Raw genomic sequence first — 16,224 nt, forward strand, 5'->3', positions numbered from 1 at the left:
TAGTAAAACCATGAGGAATTCAAGGTTCTCCCGGTAGGTGGCCACCCTGTTGTAGCTTATTTTCCATTTTCGATATAGAAAGTTCAACTGCAGCTCAGCTCTGTAAGGATGGAATCCTCTGGACGAGTCCATACAGAGCACAGGTATTTGTATGTTACAGCTCCAGTAGTTATACTTCCAGAACCCTCATAATATGCATTTTTTTAAGAACGTTCTATGGTGTTCTCCCACACACAGGCGAAGAACACTCCAAAGAGATTTAGGTAATTGTAGCTCAAAATTGGAATGAATATACTAAACGATTATTTCAGATACTGTTGCTGGTGAGATGTTAAACTGAATAATCACTTTGAACAATTAATTACGACATAGCAGTCAGGTAGTATAACTAATGTCGTAATTAATTGTTCAAAGTGATTATTTAACAAGCAGTTCGTAATGGAATCAAACATTGAAGAGTTAAACTGAAGATGACACCATTGGTGTCGAAACATGTTTGTTATTTCACAATAAATAAGTGATAATTCTAACAACATCCCATTGCTTTCATCATAAATGATCATGTGTAAATGATGAAAAACACTTTGAATGAGATGCAAACTTGTACAGTAAAATTAGAGCAGCTTGATAGCATTATTTCGCTGAACTATTCGGGAAATTCGATGCGAAGTTTACAAATTTTATAAGCTATACTGCACATCCCCGCCTTTATAGTGATCACGAGTGGTCAGACGTCAGGCAAAAGCCAATTATTGGTCACTCGATTATCAAAATGTATACCATAGAGAAACAATAGCTCAAGTAGATATCCCATGGTATAGGGCGTTTATGTCGCAACTTTTACTTTATCTCAAGCCGATTACTGTCGTTTTTTACTGTTTTGGCCGGGTAAGAGTGTATGTAAGGCACAATGTGAGAAACTACCAGCGTCATAAAGCTTCACAGGAAAGAACTACGTGGACTTCATCGAAATAACTACGTTATAAGCTTCAGATAACAGTAAAAGTTGAGACATAAACGCCCTATACCATGGGATATTTACTTACGCTATTGTTTCTGTATGATTTATACTTAACTGATAAATATTGTATTAACTCTCAGGCCCGGTTGCTCAAAAGCCGGTTAAATTTTAACCGTGATCAACTTCACGAGAACCAATCAGTAAAGGCCTTTTTGAAGAGACGGCTTCTCTGATTGGTTCTCGGGGAATTCAATCGGCTTTTGGGCAACCGGCACTCAGCAATGGTTTAAGCGTTGGTGTTAATCGTAAAGATAACGTTTGAATTAAACTCAATTTATACCCAAGTCATACCTAGATTGAAAAAATGCTAACCGTTTGAAATAAATCTCATTAGAGAAGCGCCGGTGAATATTATTCAAATATGACAAATTATTGGTGAGGTATCAATAGTTTGCAATAATACAAGTCAAATGGATGACAAATAATGACAGAACATCAATGAATTGACAGGGGAATTGTTAACACAGGAATTTAATATTGTTCTCGATTTAGTACACAGTTTCAAACTTTCAATAAACAAGGAAAACTCTTTTATTGATAAGAGAAGCAAATCAAATAATGAAAGATAAATTTAGTCGCACTGACTCATTTTTGTACATAGATTAAATTTTAGTGACTTGACTGAATTCGAATTTAAATGATGAAAAAATTTAATTGATGAGGTGAAAACTATAATTAATAAATTAAAAATCAAGAGTTTCGTAAAATCAGCAATTTTGGTTGAACAAACATTGTTATTATCACTTGCACATTAATAATCTCTTCCAGATTTGTATAAAAATAAACAATCAAACACTCAGTTCAACAATATCTTGACGATGATTACACACAACAGAAATTAAGCTAAATGTAAAATAAGGCATTTGAAAAGTAGGAATCATATAGATGCTCAAGAATCTATGGAAATATTCTGGTGAAATCTTTTAAAAATTATAATGAATCGGTGAACCAGATTACACTCAATAAGTACAGGAGTCAATGAGTTCACTGTGCTGGATAATTTGAGGTAAGTTCATGAAATATCAAACCTGTACAAATTATTATAATAGAAAGCCTCAAACTATGCTGAAGCTTGTTCCTCAGTATAATACAGAAACTTTATAGTGAACAATCGTTCACGCATTCTTCAAAGATATTGTTTTCACGCTAATATATGGATTCAAGTTCATGCTGGGAAACAGATTGGATTCAAAAATGGATATTATATTTTCACGAGAAAATCTGGTATACTAGGATTCTAGATGTAAACGTGAATAATCTGAATTTATTGAATAGATAGAGTAGTAACTTCTGTTATCGTTCATGAAAATGATTTATCTATTGACTAACAATAAAATAAAGAACAAATATGAATTTCCATTATTGGTATTAATAACAAAATTGTGTTATCAAAGTGACTGATCAATTTATTATTCTCTTTTAAATTGTTACTGATATATAAAAAATATTATAACTGGAATTTATTATACAGTATGAGTACAAATATAAAAGCGAAAATTAGTAAGATGATACTCAACTGTCAATATAGTTAAAAATATTAAGGCGTATATTTCAATTTAATTCTAATTTTCAGTTCAAACTCAACAAACAATAAAACATTAAATACAGCTACTTTTTAAATTTCTAATATCTTAGAGCAGTCCACATACAATATTTCATATAAAACACAGAATAAAAACTATAATTAATAAATTAAATATCAAGAGTTTCGTAAAATCAGCAATTTTGGTTGATTCTAGCATTTTTATCACCACTATCAAGATGAGAGTGAACCGATGTCAAAACTATTGGTAACTTATGGCTTGCTTTGAAATTTATGTTTGTAGAATTCTATTCCATGCATAGAAAAAGCATTGCAACACAAAAATGGTTGAATAGCTCCTAGTAAAGCTGAAAGATTAAATATTAAGTATATATTTAGTTGTTCATTCCCAGTAATTTATTATTCATTTCACATTCGATATGATCAGTGAAGATTCTGATCTTTAACATAAATTTATCTAAATATCACGACTCAGTGAAAGTAGTAGTCAGTTTTACTTACTCAAAATATTTATACAAGTGTCTAACTCATCACATTTCATGTAATTTACAAACAGTAGTAATATAGATTGAAATAATTTATTAAGGAAGTAGTCATAGAATTTCAGATTTGCCAGATTGCAAGCAATCCAAGCCATTGGTTTTCAATGTGATTCATAATCACTAAGCATTCCATAAGGAACCAAGTAGGGGCGCTCGATAGAATGGATGATTATATTTACTAGAATAAATAAATAGTTAAACACATCGACGGTGATGTAGGACTCTTGACAGTTCAATTTATTGGTTGGTTTTCGGTTTAATGTTCTTGCTGAACTGCTCTTCGGCTACCAGCTGTTTTCGGAATGCCTGAACCTTCTTCAGAAAATTCATATTCGTGTTAATCTCCTCCATGGCCAATGCCTCCAGTTCGGACGAGTATGCTGCACACACGAAAAAAGCTCATCACACACCATCGCTCACAAATCCACAAATTACAACCAACAGAAAGCAATCATTATAATATCATTATTTCACAAAACACAGCTACAAGCTACTCAGATTGCTCAGGCCCTGCTTTTAAAACAATTTCTGCTCTGCTGGGCGGGAAATAATAATCAATCGGTTCTTACGAAACGGTTCTCACAACACTTTGGTAGAATGAACAAGTGTGAATACTTCCATAAGAACAATTGCTATTACTTTTCTGCCCATCTGACCAGAAATCCATTGTCAAGGATGTAGGTAAACAGTCACAATAATTAATGAAAACATGAATTACCCTTTTTATTTAAAACATTTTAAAACTTTAAAACATTTCAACAACTAGATTCTGCCTACTTTGGCAATTTTCAAGTTTAAATGCAAAAATAAACAAGATGATACTAGGTAATACATGTTCATACACTAGTTCTTGAAATGTTTTAACGTTTTAAAATGTTTTAAATAAAAAGGGTGCTCCATGTTTTATTAATTTTAATAAAGTAGCCCATACAAGTGAAGTGATTTTAGTCACAATAATGTTTTTATTATAATAAGAAAACAAAGATATTGTCAAATTTCACTAAAAATTGACAATATCATTGTTTTCTTATCATGGAGAGATTTCACAACATCAACATCAATTCTACTAAATTTATTAATGTTTTTATTATTGAACAATAATTATTTTTCATTATTCAGAACTATTCATGAATATTATTCAGAAACTTATTGGCAAGCAGAACTTTGGTTAGACAGTCACAATACTTTTTATTATTTAATATTATTCAGAAATATCCTACACATATGAGGATTTTCTTCAAGAGAATGTTCTCAATATTGAGAAGATTTATAATTCGGTATGCAATAGTTTTGTAAGATTCGTTTAAAAAAGGATTTTGAGCATTTGATTCTACCCTTTTTGCATCAGATTATATAAATTATGCAGTAACTGTAATGACGGATTTAGGTACAGTCACAATAAACATTCTACACATATGAGGATTTTCATCAGGACAATGCTCTCAATATTGAGAAAGTTTATAATGTGGAATGCAATAATTTTGTAAGATTTGTTTGAAACAGGATTTCAAACTTTTGGTTCTACCCTTTCTGCATCGAGAACATAATACAGTGACTGTAATAACGGTCATGGTCTACATTTGAACGTTGTTTTTGAAATTTATAACTTCTGATCTAAAACAAAAATAAGTGATAGTCTTACCAAGCAACTAAAATTCACTTAGGCTCGTAGCTACGAATATTACTAAGCAACTTTCATAAATGCGGCCATAACTATCATTTAAGCAAATTTCAAACTTGGCTTCAAGGTTCAAATCTTTCATTAAATCTCATAACTAGACTTTTATTTAAGCATAGAAAGTTTATCCATAGAAAGTTGGTTTAAAGAATTAGCTTGTACTTCAATTTCAGTCACAATAAGCTTCATATTTCATCTGAAATCTTTTAAAATTGAATCAAGGATTGCATACCGGTTCTGTATTCATTAAATAGAACATTTTCAATCAAAATTCAAGAATACTGATATGAAATTCCAATCAATAACTTGCTGATAAAGTAGTCGAAGGTTAAACTGCACACATGAAATGAAGAGGCTACAACATTAAAACATACTGAGAACCACATAAAATGCAAATATAAAAAACAAAAAAAAAAAAAACAAAACAGTAAGTAATATGGAGTGCATACATGCTAATACCCTATAAAAATTCTACATGGCAAAATATAATTATACATTCAGGGATATTTGGATGCTGCAATACATTCCGAAGAGAATGAATAGAATTTGAATGTAAGAGAATAGAATTAATGAAATAATGAAAGAGAATAAGAATATAAAAGCTTTAATATAATAAGATTTCTATGCTCAGTAGAATGTATAACTGATGAAAATATTTCATCATATACAACTTCATGATAAGTAGCCATGTAAAATGGAAAATATTTCCAGTTCAATGATGTACATGATGATTTTATTTCAACTATTCACTCAGTGTATTTCTAAACAACGGCTCAATAGCCCTGACAATATGAGGACCCTAAACGAATACTGATCTGAACGGAGTGGAATACAAGAATGTGTTGTTCATCTTGTTATTAATAATGTACAGTAATTAAAATTTCTTTGAAATTATAGTAACATTATATCATTAGGAAACAGAAAAATCGTTGGATCTCACTTCAACTGAAATTATTAAGGAATTCAAAAAGGAAGACAACTGAGGAATGATGAAGATACCAACAATATTCCATCTTTTAATCAATCTTCTTCAGAGTTGAGTACAAACCGACCAAATTTGGTGAAATGAAGTTGCAAAAAGTGAATTCCATTTGAAAAACACTAAATAATTGGAGCCATTATTCAAGTACAAATATGATTATTACAGATTGATCCTAAAATAATATGAACAATTAAAATAGTATCAACTAAACTTAAGCTACAGCATAAATAAAAAATAATTGATTTCAAAAATGCATGATAAAAACAGGCTACAGTACAAAATCTTAACTCTTACTTGAGTAATGGAGATATAGTTTTGAAAGTAAACTACCATAAGATTTGCAGATTTGGAAAAATAATTTTTTATCATATAAATAATGCAAAAATAAAATATAAAATAAATATTCAAACCTAAATAAAGTCGTCAATAATAATTTATAAGAATTGCACCAAATCACTAAGAAGTACATTGCAGCTTCAAGCTATTCAAAATAATTTACTCATTATTGCAAATCAACATGCAGTGCATGAACAAATGGTGTGACAAAGACAGTTGAAACATGCAAACAACACACAACAAGCAAGAAATGTGTATACAACAGAGTAAACAAGACAAAACTACAATAATTCACCAATTGAGAAAACAATCGGGATGCAGATACTAGAGTTTTTGTAATTTTCTGAACAAACAGAAATGAATTGAGCATATCAGATTGGAGTTTTGAAATTGTAAGAATGGAGTCTTCCCCGGGGATGTCATTCTTAAGTGCGATATCTCAAATGTACAAGTATTTAATCTTTTCGATATTTGTGTTTATTATATAATATTATTAACACATTTCAATTAATAATAACATATTATTGGCATTTACAAGTCAAAAGCTAACCTTTTCTTTTATCTTAAAAACCTAATTGAACAGAACCTTTTAGGTTATGTAAAAGGTTCTGTTCATATACTAGACAAATCGTAACTCGCAGTTCTGAGGCTTTCCCTTACATGGTGCCCCAATATTATGAATGAATAAATATAAATATTATTAAATATAACAGAGGCAGATTTACTAGTCAGGGCAGGACCACGGAATCAGCTTGAAGTTAATGTTTTCCCAGAAGAACCCAGAATTGAAACTTGGTCGTTAGAAAGACGAATCGCTCAGAGTGCGAGGATTAAGAAGTATTGGTGACGAAAGCGGGAGACCAACGTAAATAATGATAATAATGATGGCGTTTCAGATAATGGTAATGGTGAATGACTGTGGTCCTTAGTTGGCCTAAACAAAATAAAAAAAGAAAATAAATATAGCTCTATAGCATAATATGAATCACCCAGCTGACATTCGCTTCCGTGGTGAATACACGAGATACGAGTATGGATATGAATAATTTAATCAAAATAAAGGTTAATTCGAGCAAGGAGAATTTAATAAGACAGATGAAGGGATCACTGTGTCTAATATGTACAGACATCACGCGAATCGTGCCGGATGTTCAAAAAATTGCTGGACTAGAAGTGCAAGTAGAAAGTTGTCATTGTGAGAGGTGGTGTTGTCAGTTGCATCAGTCAGTTCATCCGACGGTGGCAACAGAAATATCAGGAAAAACATTGCATAGAGAAAGGGAGGTAGCGATATGGTGAGCAAAAACGAGATGAAAGATGAGCAAGTAGATGATGATGATGATGCGGAGGAGGTAGAGGAGGAGGAAGTGTGAGAAGAGGAGGGAGGAGAAGTCTCACCATCTTGATCGTAGTCGACGTTGCGTGTCATGGCGTGCAACCTTGCATGCCTCTCGCGCCAGTCGGGAATGAACTCGGTGACCAGAGCTTTGTGTGAATCGAGCAGCTCCTCCTCTTGCAGTTGCAGCTGTGATACTGCCTCGTGGAATGTCAACAGGTCGGCTGACAGTTCACCCTCCTGCATTAAACAATCATGAAGAAATTAAATTAAATTAAAAACATCAAATAATCAATAGAGTCACCATGAAGAAATGAAGAAAGCTTATAATAACATAAACGAACATTCCTTATAATGCGAATATACCTTATTTTTTCTTCGCTGCTCTATTTGATGTTGAAATATTTTTGTATCATTAAAATTTGTAATTTATAAGTGGTTTATTTATTCTTATTGGTGGTTTTTTTTTTAATGCTAGGAACTGTTCACGTTTATTCTTATTGGTAGTTTACTTTATGTTAGGAACTGTTCAAGTCGTTTCGATTGATGTTAACATCGTATCGTTTGTGTGCTATTTCAGGTCAGGTTTGCTTGTACACGCATAATTTCGTTTGTACAAACTTGCTTGAAAAGCAGTATTATTAGTGGTCGGCCTTGGAGAACAATTAGGGCGAAACCATATTAAGCATTTTTCAGGCGTTTTCAGAGTCGACAGGGCAGGAACCTCTCCGATTGGCTGATTGGGTTGGCACCTGATAAAATTAATTTTAAAAACGCTTAATATGGCTGACCCTTATTCTAGGGTCGCCGTCTAGGTGTCACCCACTACCCTGGCACCTGGTCATTTGGACATTGGCGACAACCTGTACCCTCGTAAAAATATACCATTGTCGTCAAGTTGTCACCCCGACTACTTGTCACCTACTGGACCGAAGGTGCCAACTAGTCATGACCGTAAACGACAACCTGACACCTCGCACACACACGTCAAAGTGTCACCCCGACTACTTGTCTCCTGTACTTGCAGGGGACAGTTTGTTGGCGCCATTCACGACTGCCTGACACCTTGCACGCTGGCGTCAAGGTGTCACCCCGACAACTACATGGTACCAGTTGGCACAACTTACACCCCCGCGGCGTGGGGATGGGGTGCGGTCAAGCAATTTTTATTACTTTTTATAATGTAATTTATTGAATTCTAAGCACCTTTGGTTCAGTAACATTTTCCCGTCAATCGCAAGGTTCGGGAGATATTCGCTAATTTTAGGACAAATTTTTTAGAGTTGGTTGAAAATAGAAAAAATTGAATAATAAGCCCTTTTGATGACTGAACCAGATGTAGAACACAATTCTAAACACATTTTGTTCAGTTATATTTTCCCGTCAGACGCACCGTTTATCTTTCAACATCCAGTCTGTTTCTATACTTATTCTTGATTGCACCATGGTTGAAAAGGCTCACTCACAAAAACATGATGTTGAAAATAGAAAATTAGGAATCTTAATGCCTTTTCATATAAAACTTGACAGTTTGGCTTCATTTTCCAACTTTCAAATGAAGAGCCAGCTGGAATGGTGATTTCTTGTGGTGTGGAGTCGAGGTGATAGGTTGTCGTGACCATAGACGACAAACTGTACCCTCGTAAAAATATACCATTGCCGTCAAGTTGTCACCTACTGGACCGAAGGTGCCAACTTGTCATGACCGTAAACGACAACCTGACACCTTGCACCCTTGCGTCAGAGTGTCCCCCCGACAAGTTGTCATTTCCTTAGAATCGAGACAAGTAGACGGGGACGGCTCACGTCAACTTGTCCCATCAAAACCTGTTTTAAAATGGGACAGGTTGACGGGGTGTCAAGTTGTCGGGGTGACACCTAGGCGTGTTCCCTTATTCTAAATTCTAAAAGAATAATGCCCGGTTGCAGAGTCGCTACATAAAGTCACCCATAGTTAACAGAGCCATTAGTTAACAACTCGCCCATAAATAGATGTTCGTTGCAGAGTCGTTTGCCAGACCCCTGTTAGCTATGGCTCTGATAAGGCACACTCATAAGTCACACTGCTGCTCCTACCACTTTTTGCGTGGTATGCTTCTATCCAACTAATGTATTGGCAACGGGTAGAGAATCGCTGTGAACAGTTCTTCCAAACCTCCAGTCGGATGACGTCACAGCATGGCGCTTGTTTATCACAACACTGCTGTCTGCTCTGCTTATTATGCTGCTGATGTTTGGAGGTTACGAATCGAAATCGTAAACTGCAGATTAATTTGTAATTATTTTCAGTTAAGTAAGTTTGAATTTGTGATAGCTAAATGAATGAATTAAGTAAAATAAAATTAGAGGTAGAAGTAAAATAAGTGACTGGTGTATTTATTATTCTACTGTATAATTATATTAATAATACCTCCACCAGTGAAAGGTGATGAAAGTTAGAGACTTCAGTTTTTCCTTAATTTCTGCAGCTCAAGGCACGCATCTAATACAACAAATGGTGTATCTAAACTTTCAATATAATAGGCTTTTGAGCCCCAATTACCACCAATATCTGGGACAAGTTTCAAAACTTATCAACTTATACAAAGAAATGATGATACTAGTTAAGATAGAATTTTTTTGCATTGAGAACAAAACTTTTTGAAAAAACCGTTTTGTAATACAAAAAATAAATAAGCCTTTTTCATAAAACTTCCAATAATTAAAATAGGTACAGTAATTCTACTGAGAATTTGAAGCCTTCAATATGAGAGAATCTTTTATATTGGTGATATATCTACATTTTGAAAAAAGTACCTTGAATAAAACTTTGATACGGTATATATTGTACCTACGCAAAGCAGCCAATTTACGAAATATATTTCTAATGACTGCATATCGTGCTTATTATTAAAATTAATAATATTGATTATTTGAATTACTACTCAGCTACTCAAATAGTCAATGACATTTTATTCAGTTTATTTACACTTTATCTACATTTTCAAATAGTTAACGTTATTTTAATGTAATAAACTATTATGTATGATCATTTTCGTCTGTCTTTTAAAACATGCAAACTAGTCGACATAACCTTAAAATACACTTGGCGCGAATGTATAGTGGATTTATAAGCACGATTTTGGGCATTTAATTAAGAGCACATTTAGTTATTGGTAGCTTCAGATGACGTCATCTGCCTGTAGGGTTTTCGTCTCTGCAACGGAAAAACCTGTTTGTTGGTGCGCTGTTACCTATCGGCAGAGCAATAGCTAACAGAACGTCTCTGGCCTGTTAAATAGTCAAGTCCGCGCTGTTAACTATGGCGGCAACGTTATTTGTCGACTCTGCAACCGGGCATAAGAGACTAAGAGATAGTTGATAAATGAAACTTTCAACTAATGATGACTCACATTGAGAGAGCGTAAGGTGGCCAAGTCACTATCATCCAGGTTGCCGCCGCCACCCTCTCTGCCACTGCCCTCGCCATCACTGTAGTTGCCCCCCTTGCCCCCCTCCACTGGGTCGGTGGCCGCCAGCTCCTTCACGCGGTCCGCGTAGCGCAGTGTGTTCAGCGAGTGCTCACACGAGCTCATGCCCGGGCTGATCATCGCGATCTGCAAACAACACACAAACTCCGTCAACATGCTTCACGGATAACATTATCACACGAAAATATTTGTAAATGAGTTTATGTCCATAGACTAGTAGTTCTGTGAACAGTAGACCTCGCGCAGTTATAACGACGTCCCAAACCATAAGCACATCCACACTGATACACTAACTATTTATTTGATCAGATCATGCTTACACAAGATTTAATTATCATATAACGCTTTCCGGAATTTAGCGCGAGAAAACCAGAAGACATCTAGGCGCCCCAACGAGCTGTTATAAGTTCTTCGCATCCTATTTAATAGTGCATAAAAATTGCATTCAATGAGGCATGTAATTTATAGTCTACACAGCTGCTAATTTTTTACTAAATTACATTTAGATATTGAATATTGCATGGGTCATGGCATGCAATTTATAGTCAACTCGACAGCTGATTTATGATGAATAATTCTATAGTCTGATTTTCACTCTAATATTGACGTATGAAGGAGGCTCCTTTTTCCTTTTATATTATCCTTGAAATGCAAAATTTCCAAAAACCTTGTATATACATCGACGAGTAATTTAAAAAGGAAAATACCTGTCAAATTTCATGAAAATCTATTACCGCGTTTCGCCGTAAATGCGCAACATATAAACATATAAACATTAAGAGAAATGCTAAACCGTCGACTTGAATCGTAGACCTCACTTCGCTCGGTCAATTAATTTTATTTTATTTTCACTGCACAAGAGCAAGTTACAAATATGTTTCAAAGGTGTTAAAATTAACAATATATTATTTTCTATATTGATGTCCACGTTATAATGGCAGTGTTTGATTAACATTGGTGATCGGTGTTGCTATCTGTGTCTATCATTCGAAAAAGCAGATAGCGTTATGCTTTTCTAGCTCTGCAACGTTGCCAATCGTGTTTTAACAATGTAGATATATAATTAACAAATATTTAATCTCAATTATGAACGTTCATTAATCATAATCAATTATTGATCACTGGCAAATATATATTTCTTGCCGAATAAAATATATTCAATTATTTTGAAATAGAATGAACCGTTGAAATAGAATAAATTTAATTATTTTGAAATAGAATGAACATTTAATATTACACCAGATATACCGGCATCAGCCATCCTCTATGGAAGACAGTGGCAAGGCAGAGAATCGACAACGCTGTTCTCAAATCTTTCTCCACTGTCAATATAAAGTAGGACTCACTAAATTAGAGTGCACGATAGCATTAGCTTACAACAGTGGTTCAATAAAGAATGTATTTTAGTAAAAATTTCATGATTTGATTTGTATTTTCTATTTATCAACAACAATAATCATAAATGAATTGGAATCTCACTGTTGTGAGAAGATATTTTTTTATTCAATTGTATTTAATCGAAATAATTCATTTAAATTTACATTAACTGCTTTTTCAAAGCGAGTCTCAAGCCCTTGGTTTCCATTCAATACATACTTGTATAGTAAGTCTTGCAGATTTCTACAGGAATGTTCAGAATTAATAAATATATCGATATAGATTCAACCCTTCTTAGTAGAGCTCATGTGGATACAATTCATATGGAAGAGCACTGTAAACCTTTCACTCTAAATAGCGGGCTGATTTTTATTTGAAAGCTCTAGAGTTAAAAATCATTCTAAATTCAATCATCATAAATCAACATAGAAAAAATCATCATAAATATTTTTCAACTAATCGCTAACCATGCATGTCCTTGACTTGTCGCCAATGAAGGAGTCTCGTAGAACCTGAGTTAGTTTGCTAGCTCTGAAAGGAAGATGGGCTCCTCTCCGGCCAAGTGCTCTGATGCATTCTTCAATGCCAATAATGACTTATTAATTTCAGCTCCTTCCATTCCTGAAAAAACATCAACATTGATTCATTCATGAGACGGGAATAACAATATTACATACAAAATCGTACAATTTTAGAAGATTACAGACTGAAGATTTCTTTCCTATCGTCTTGAACCTAAAGTAGATGTTGGCCATTATAGAGAAACAATAGCGTAAGTAGATATCCCATGGTATATGGCGTTTATTTCGCAACTTTTACTGTTATCTCAAGTCGATTACTATCGATTATTGTAGATTTTCACTGTTTTGGCTGGGTGAGAGTGTATGAACGGCACAATATGAGAGACTACCAGCGTCACATAGCTTTACCAACAACAACTACTAGGGCTATCGGCTTGAGATAACAGTAAGGCCCGGTTAATTTAGCTAAGTCCTAGACCAGGGCTCTCCAACCTACGGCCCGCGGATAGATTTGTCCGGCCCGCCGAGAGTTATTGCAACAGAATTTTAAAAATATAATATTATATAGATTTTTGACAATTGTGAGTTCAGTACTCTTCTCTTACTAGCCACTCCATTTCTTAATAAGTGTAAAATTAGCTGTAAACAATCAGCGATCAACCATTGCGAGATATTGGCAAATGGTCTGCACGGACTGTACATGTCCCTGTGCACTGACATACATGCACGTCAACGTGTCCCCTGAATGTAACTGAGACTAGACCAAAATAGCCTCCCTAGGCGCGTATTATCGAGTTATCTTATTAATATCAAAAGAAGTTATCATTATTTTGTTTAAATTGCTAAATTTATGCATTGTCGAGTTTTCTTATGACGTTTTTACACTCAATAAATTGGACTTAGTATAAAAATGAAATGAATTGATTTGTTTCTTCCTGTAATTTAATTAAACCCACTTAAAAACTCCTCATATTATTTTAATGGAATATAATAATTTTATACCCCCCAAATCCCCCGTCATGTGTGTCCCCACAAATCGAATTCCACGTACATCCTTGTTATTGGTCCTCTAAGCCTCCCAAGAATTACAATGTGGCCCTTGGATAAAAAAGGTTGGAGACCCCTGTCCTAGACTTTGAACAGCTGGAGTCAGAAAATTGGTTTTCCAAAACGGGCCGTAGTCGCAGTCATTGTAATAGTCACGTTTGAATTGAAATTGAAAAAAAAAACTATAAAATTGAACACAAAATAAAATAAAGAGAGAATAGTGAAAGTTTCAGCTATTTTGAATTATTTAGGTATGTCTAATTTCGTCAAGGAAAAACGTTTCCAATTATAGAAATGAGAAAATAAAAACTACGACTACTGTTATAAAAGCTGCGACTACGCCCCGTTTTGGAAAGCCAATTTTCTGACTCCAGCTGTTTAAAGTCTAGGACTTAGCTAAATCCCGAGCTTGGAAACCGGCCCTAAAAGTTGCGACATAAACGCCCTATACCATGGGATATCTACTCAAGCTATAGTTCCTCTATGATTACACATTATCATACCAAGATTGTTCAAAGACAATCATAGAGATTGATAAACCGAAATAATTTTCTTTTGAGAATTATCAAAATGATTTTTTTCTATCTTTATATGCGAAATGATTAACATAATATGTGAAATTTTAAATCGTATAATATGTTTTAATGGAAGTGTAAATACCTGTTATCGAAATTGCAACTATCTTCATAGATAGGAATTCAATAAATTGTCTAGGGATGGATATTGATATTTTAGGAAGACATTGATGAATTCAATTCACCTCGATATTATTATTTATTATTGATGATTAATCATTAACTTAATCAATTAATTAATTAAATCAATCTTTAATCAATTTACTGAACTCTTTATTCTTTCACTGAACAAATGATCAACGAATGAGAACGACTAAACAGTTTAGATTAAAAAGCACTTAGTTGAACTAATAAAACTTGAAAAATAGGAGACATTACAATAGATTTTTCCACGGAAACAGTGCCAAGTAAAAATATAGTTTGGAGATTTTATTATTGAAGTGAGGAGTCCCTGTTATTGTAATAAATCAATACTTTTTCTTCTTTTTTATTGCAGCCTATTCAATTCCTAATAACGTAAAGAACTTCATGAAACTCAATACATTGATATCAACACATTTAAAGAAAAGGAAAAATCTATACCACATTAGAAGCCATTTTCCAAAGTAGATTGTGTGAGTTTTGTGTGTGCCTGTTGATCCTCCCCCAATCAACTGACTACATTTTCCAATGCCTAAACATGACTATTTTACCCCTCGATCCAACTCATCATACTAATGAATCAGACACACTCTTGACCTTCTCATTGTTAGTGATCCCAATGAGTTGTTCAAGCAGGCCAAATCTCAGTCCCGGCTATTTCTAGACATGATTTGATCTACTGTGTACTTTCCCATAAGATACCCAAGCCAGAACAGAAATTATCACTTATAGAGACTTCAAAAACTTTGATGAAGCCGCCTTCCTGACTGATGTGGCTCAACTCCATGGCATCAAATTGAAGCATTACCCTCAGTTGATGACATGGTCAAAACTTTCGAAAATTGGACTTTGACTTTGTATGACAAACATGCACCTTATGTGACAAGGAGGATTAATAGAAAACGACGAGTACCGTGGATGACTGAAGACATACTTAAGATGATGGGACGTAGAGACAAAGCACATAGAAAATTTAAAAAGACATTTGACTTGGACAGTTTGATAGAGTACAGGAGCCTTAGAAATATGGTTAAACAGGAATTACGGAACTCAAAGATTAGGTACTTGAATTCGTTTATGACAACAATAGACAAGACTCTAAATCACTTTGGCAGGGAATAAAAGAATTCGGGCTTGGCAAACAGAAATCGAATCCACAAATTGACTTACCATTGAATAATATAAATGACCATTTCGTTTCACACTCTAACCAACGCGACGAAGTTGTCATTGCTAATCATATAGATGATCTTGAAGAGCAGGTTACAAACTTAGATTTACCAATCACTGATCAATTTCATTTCCATCCAATCTCAGAAGAAGACACTTTCAGAGCAATTCACGTATTCATAGTAATGCTACAGGTGTAGACAAATTCCTATTAAATTTATCAAGAAGATGTTATTTGCTGTTTTACCAACCATTACATACATTTTCAACAAGTCACTTGAAGAAGGCATTTTCCCTGAAAACTGGAAGTTTGCTCTGGTTCGCCCTCTAAATAAAGTTCCATCACCCAATAAAGTTGAGGATTTTAGACCAATCAGTATTTTACCTGCATTGTCCAAAGTGCTAGAAAGACTCATTCATGCTCAAGTTGTAAAATTTCTAGACAACATAGTAAGCTTCATAACTTTCAATCAGGCTTTAGAAAA

The 16,224-nt window shown here is 34.1% G+C and overlaps 1 protein-coding gene across 1 annotated transcript; it reads right to left on the reverse strand.

The window, feature by feature from the left end:
• Positions 1-1,718: 1,718 nt before the first annotated feature.
• On the reverse strand, positions 1,719-12,909 carry LOC111046299 (kinesin-like protein KIF2A). Its single transcript, XM_039444614.1, has 4 exons — positions 12,753-12,909; positions 10,831-11,034; positions 7,501-7,678; positions 1,719-3,486 (listed from the first exon to the last, which is right to left on the reverse strand). Exons 1-4 carry the CDS (start codon positions 12,753-12,755, stop codon positions 3,344-3,346), a joined length of 528 nt encoding a protein of 175 aa, XP_039300548.1. The 5' UTR covers positions 12,756-12,909; the 3' UTR covers positions 1,719-3,343.
• Positions 12,910-16,224: the final 3,315 nt, after the last annotated feature.

This window comes from Nilaparvata lugens, unplaced genomic scaffold (assembly GCF_014356525.2).
Source record: "Nilaparvata lugens isolate BPH unplaced genomic scaffold, ASM1435652v1 scaffold5096, whole genome shotgun sequence".
Taxonomy (NCBI): Eukaryota; Metazoa; Arthropoda; class Insecta; order Hemiptera; family Delphacidae; genus Nilaparvata; species Nilaparvata lugens.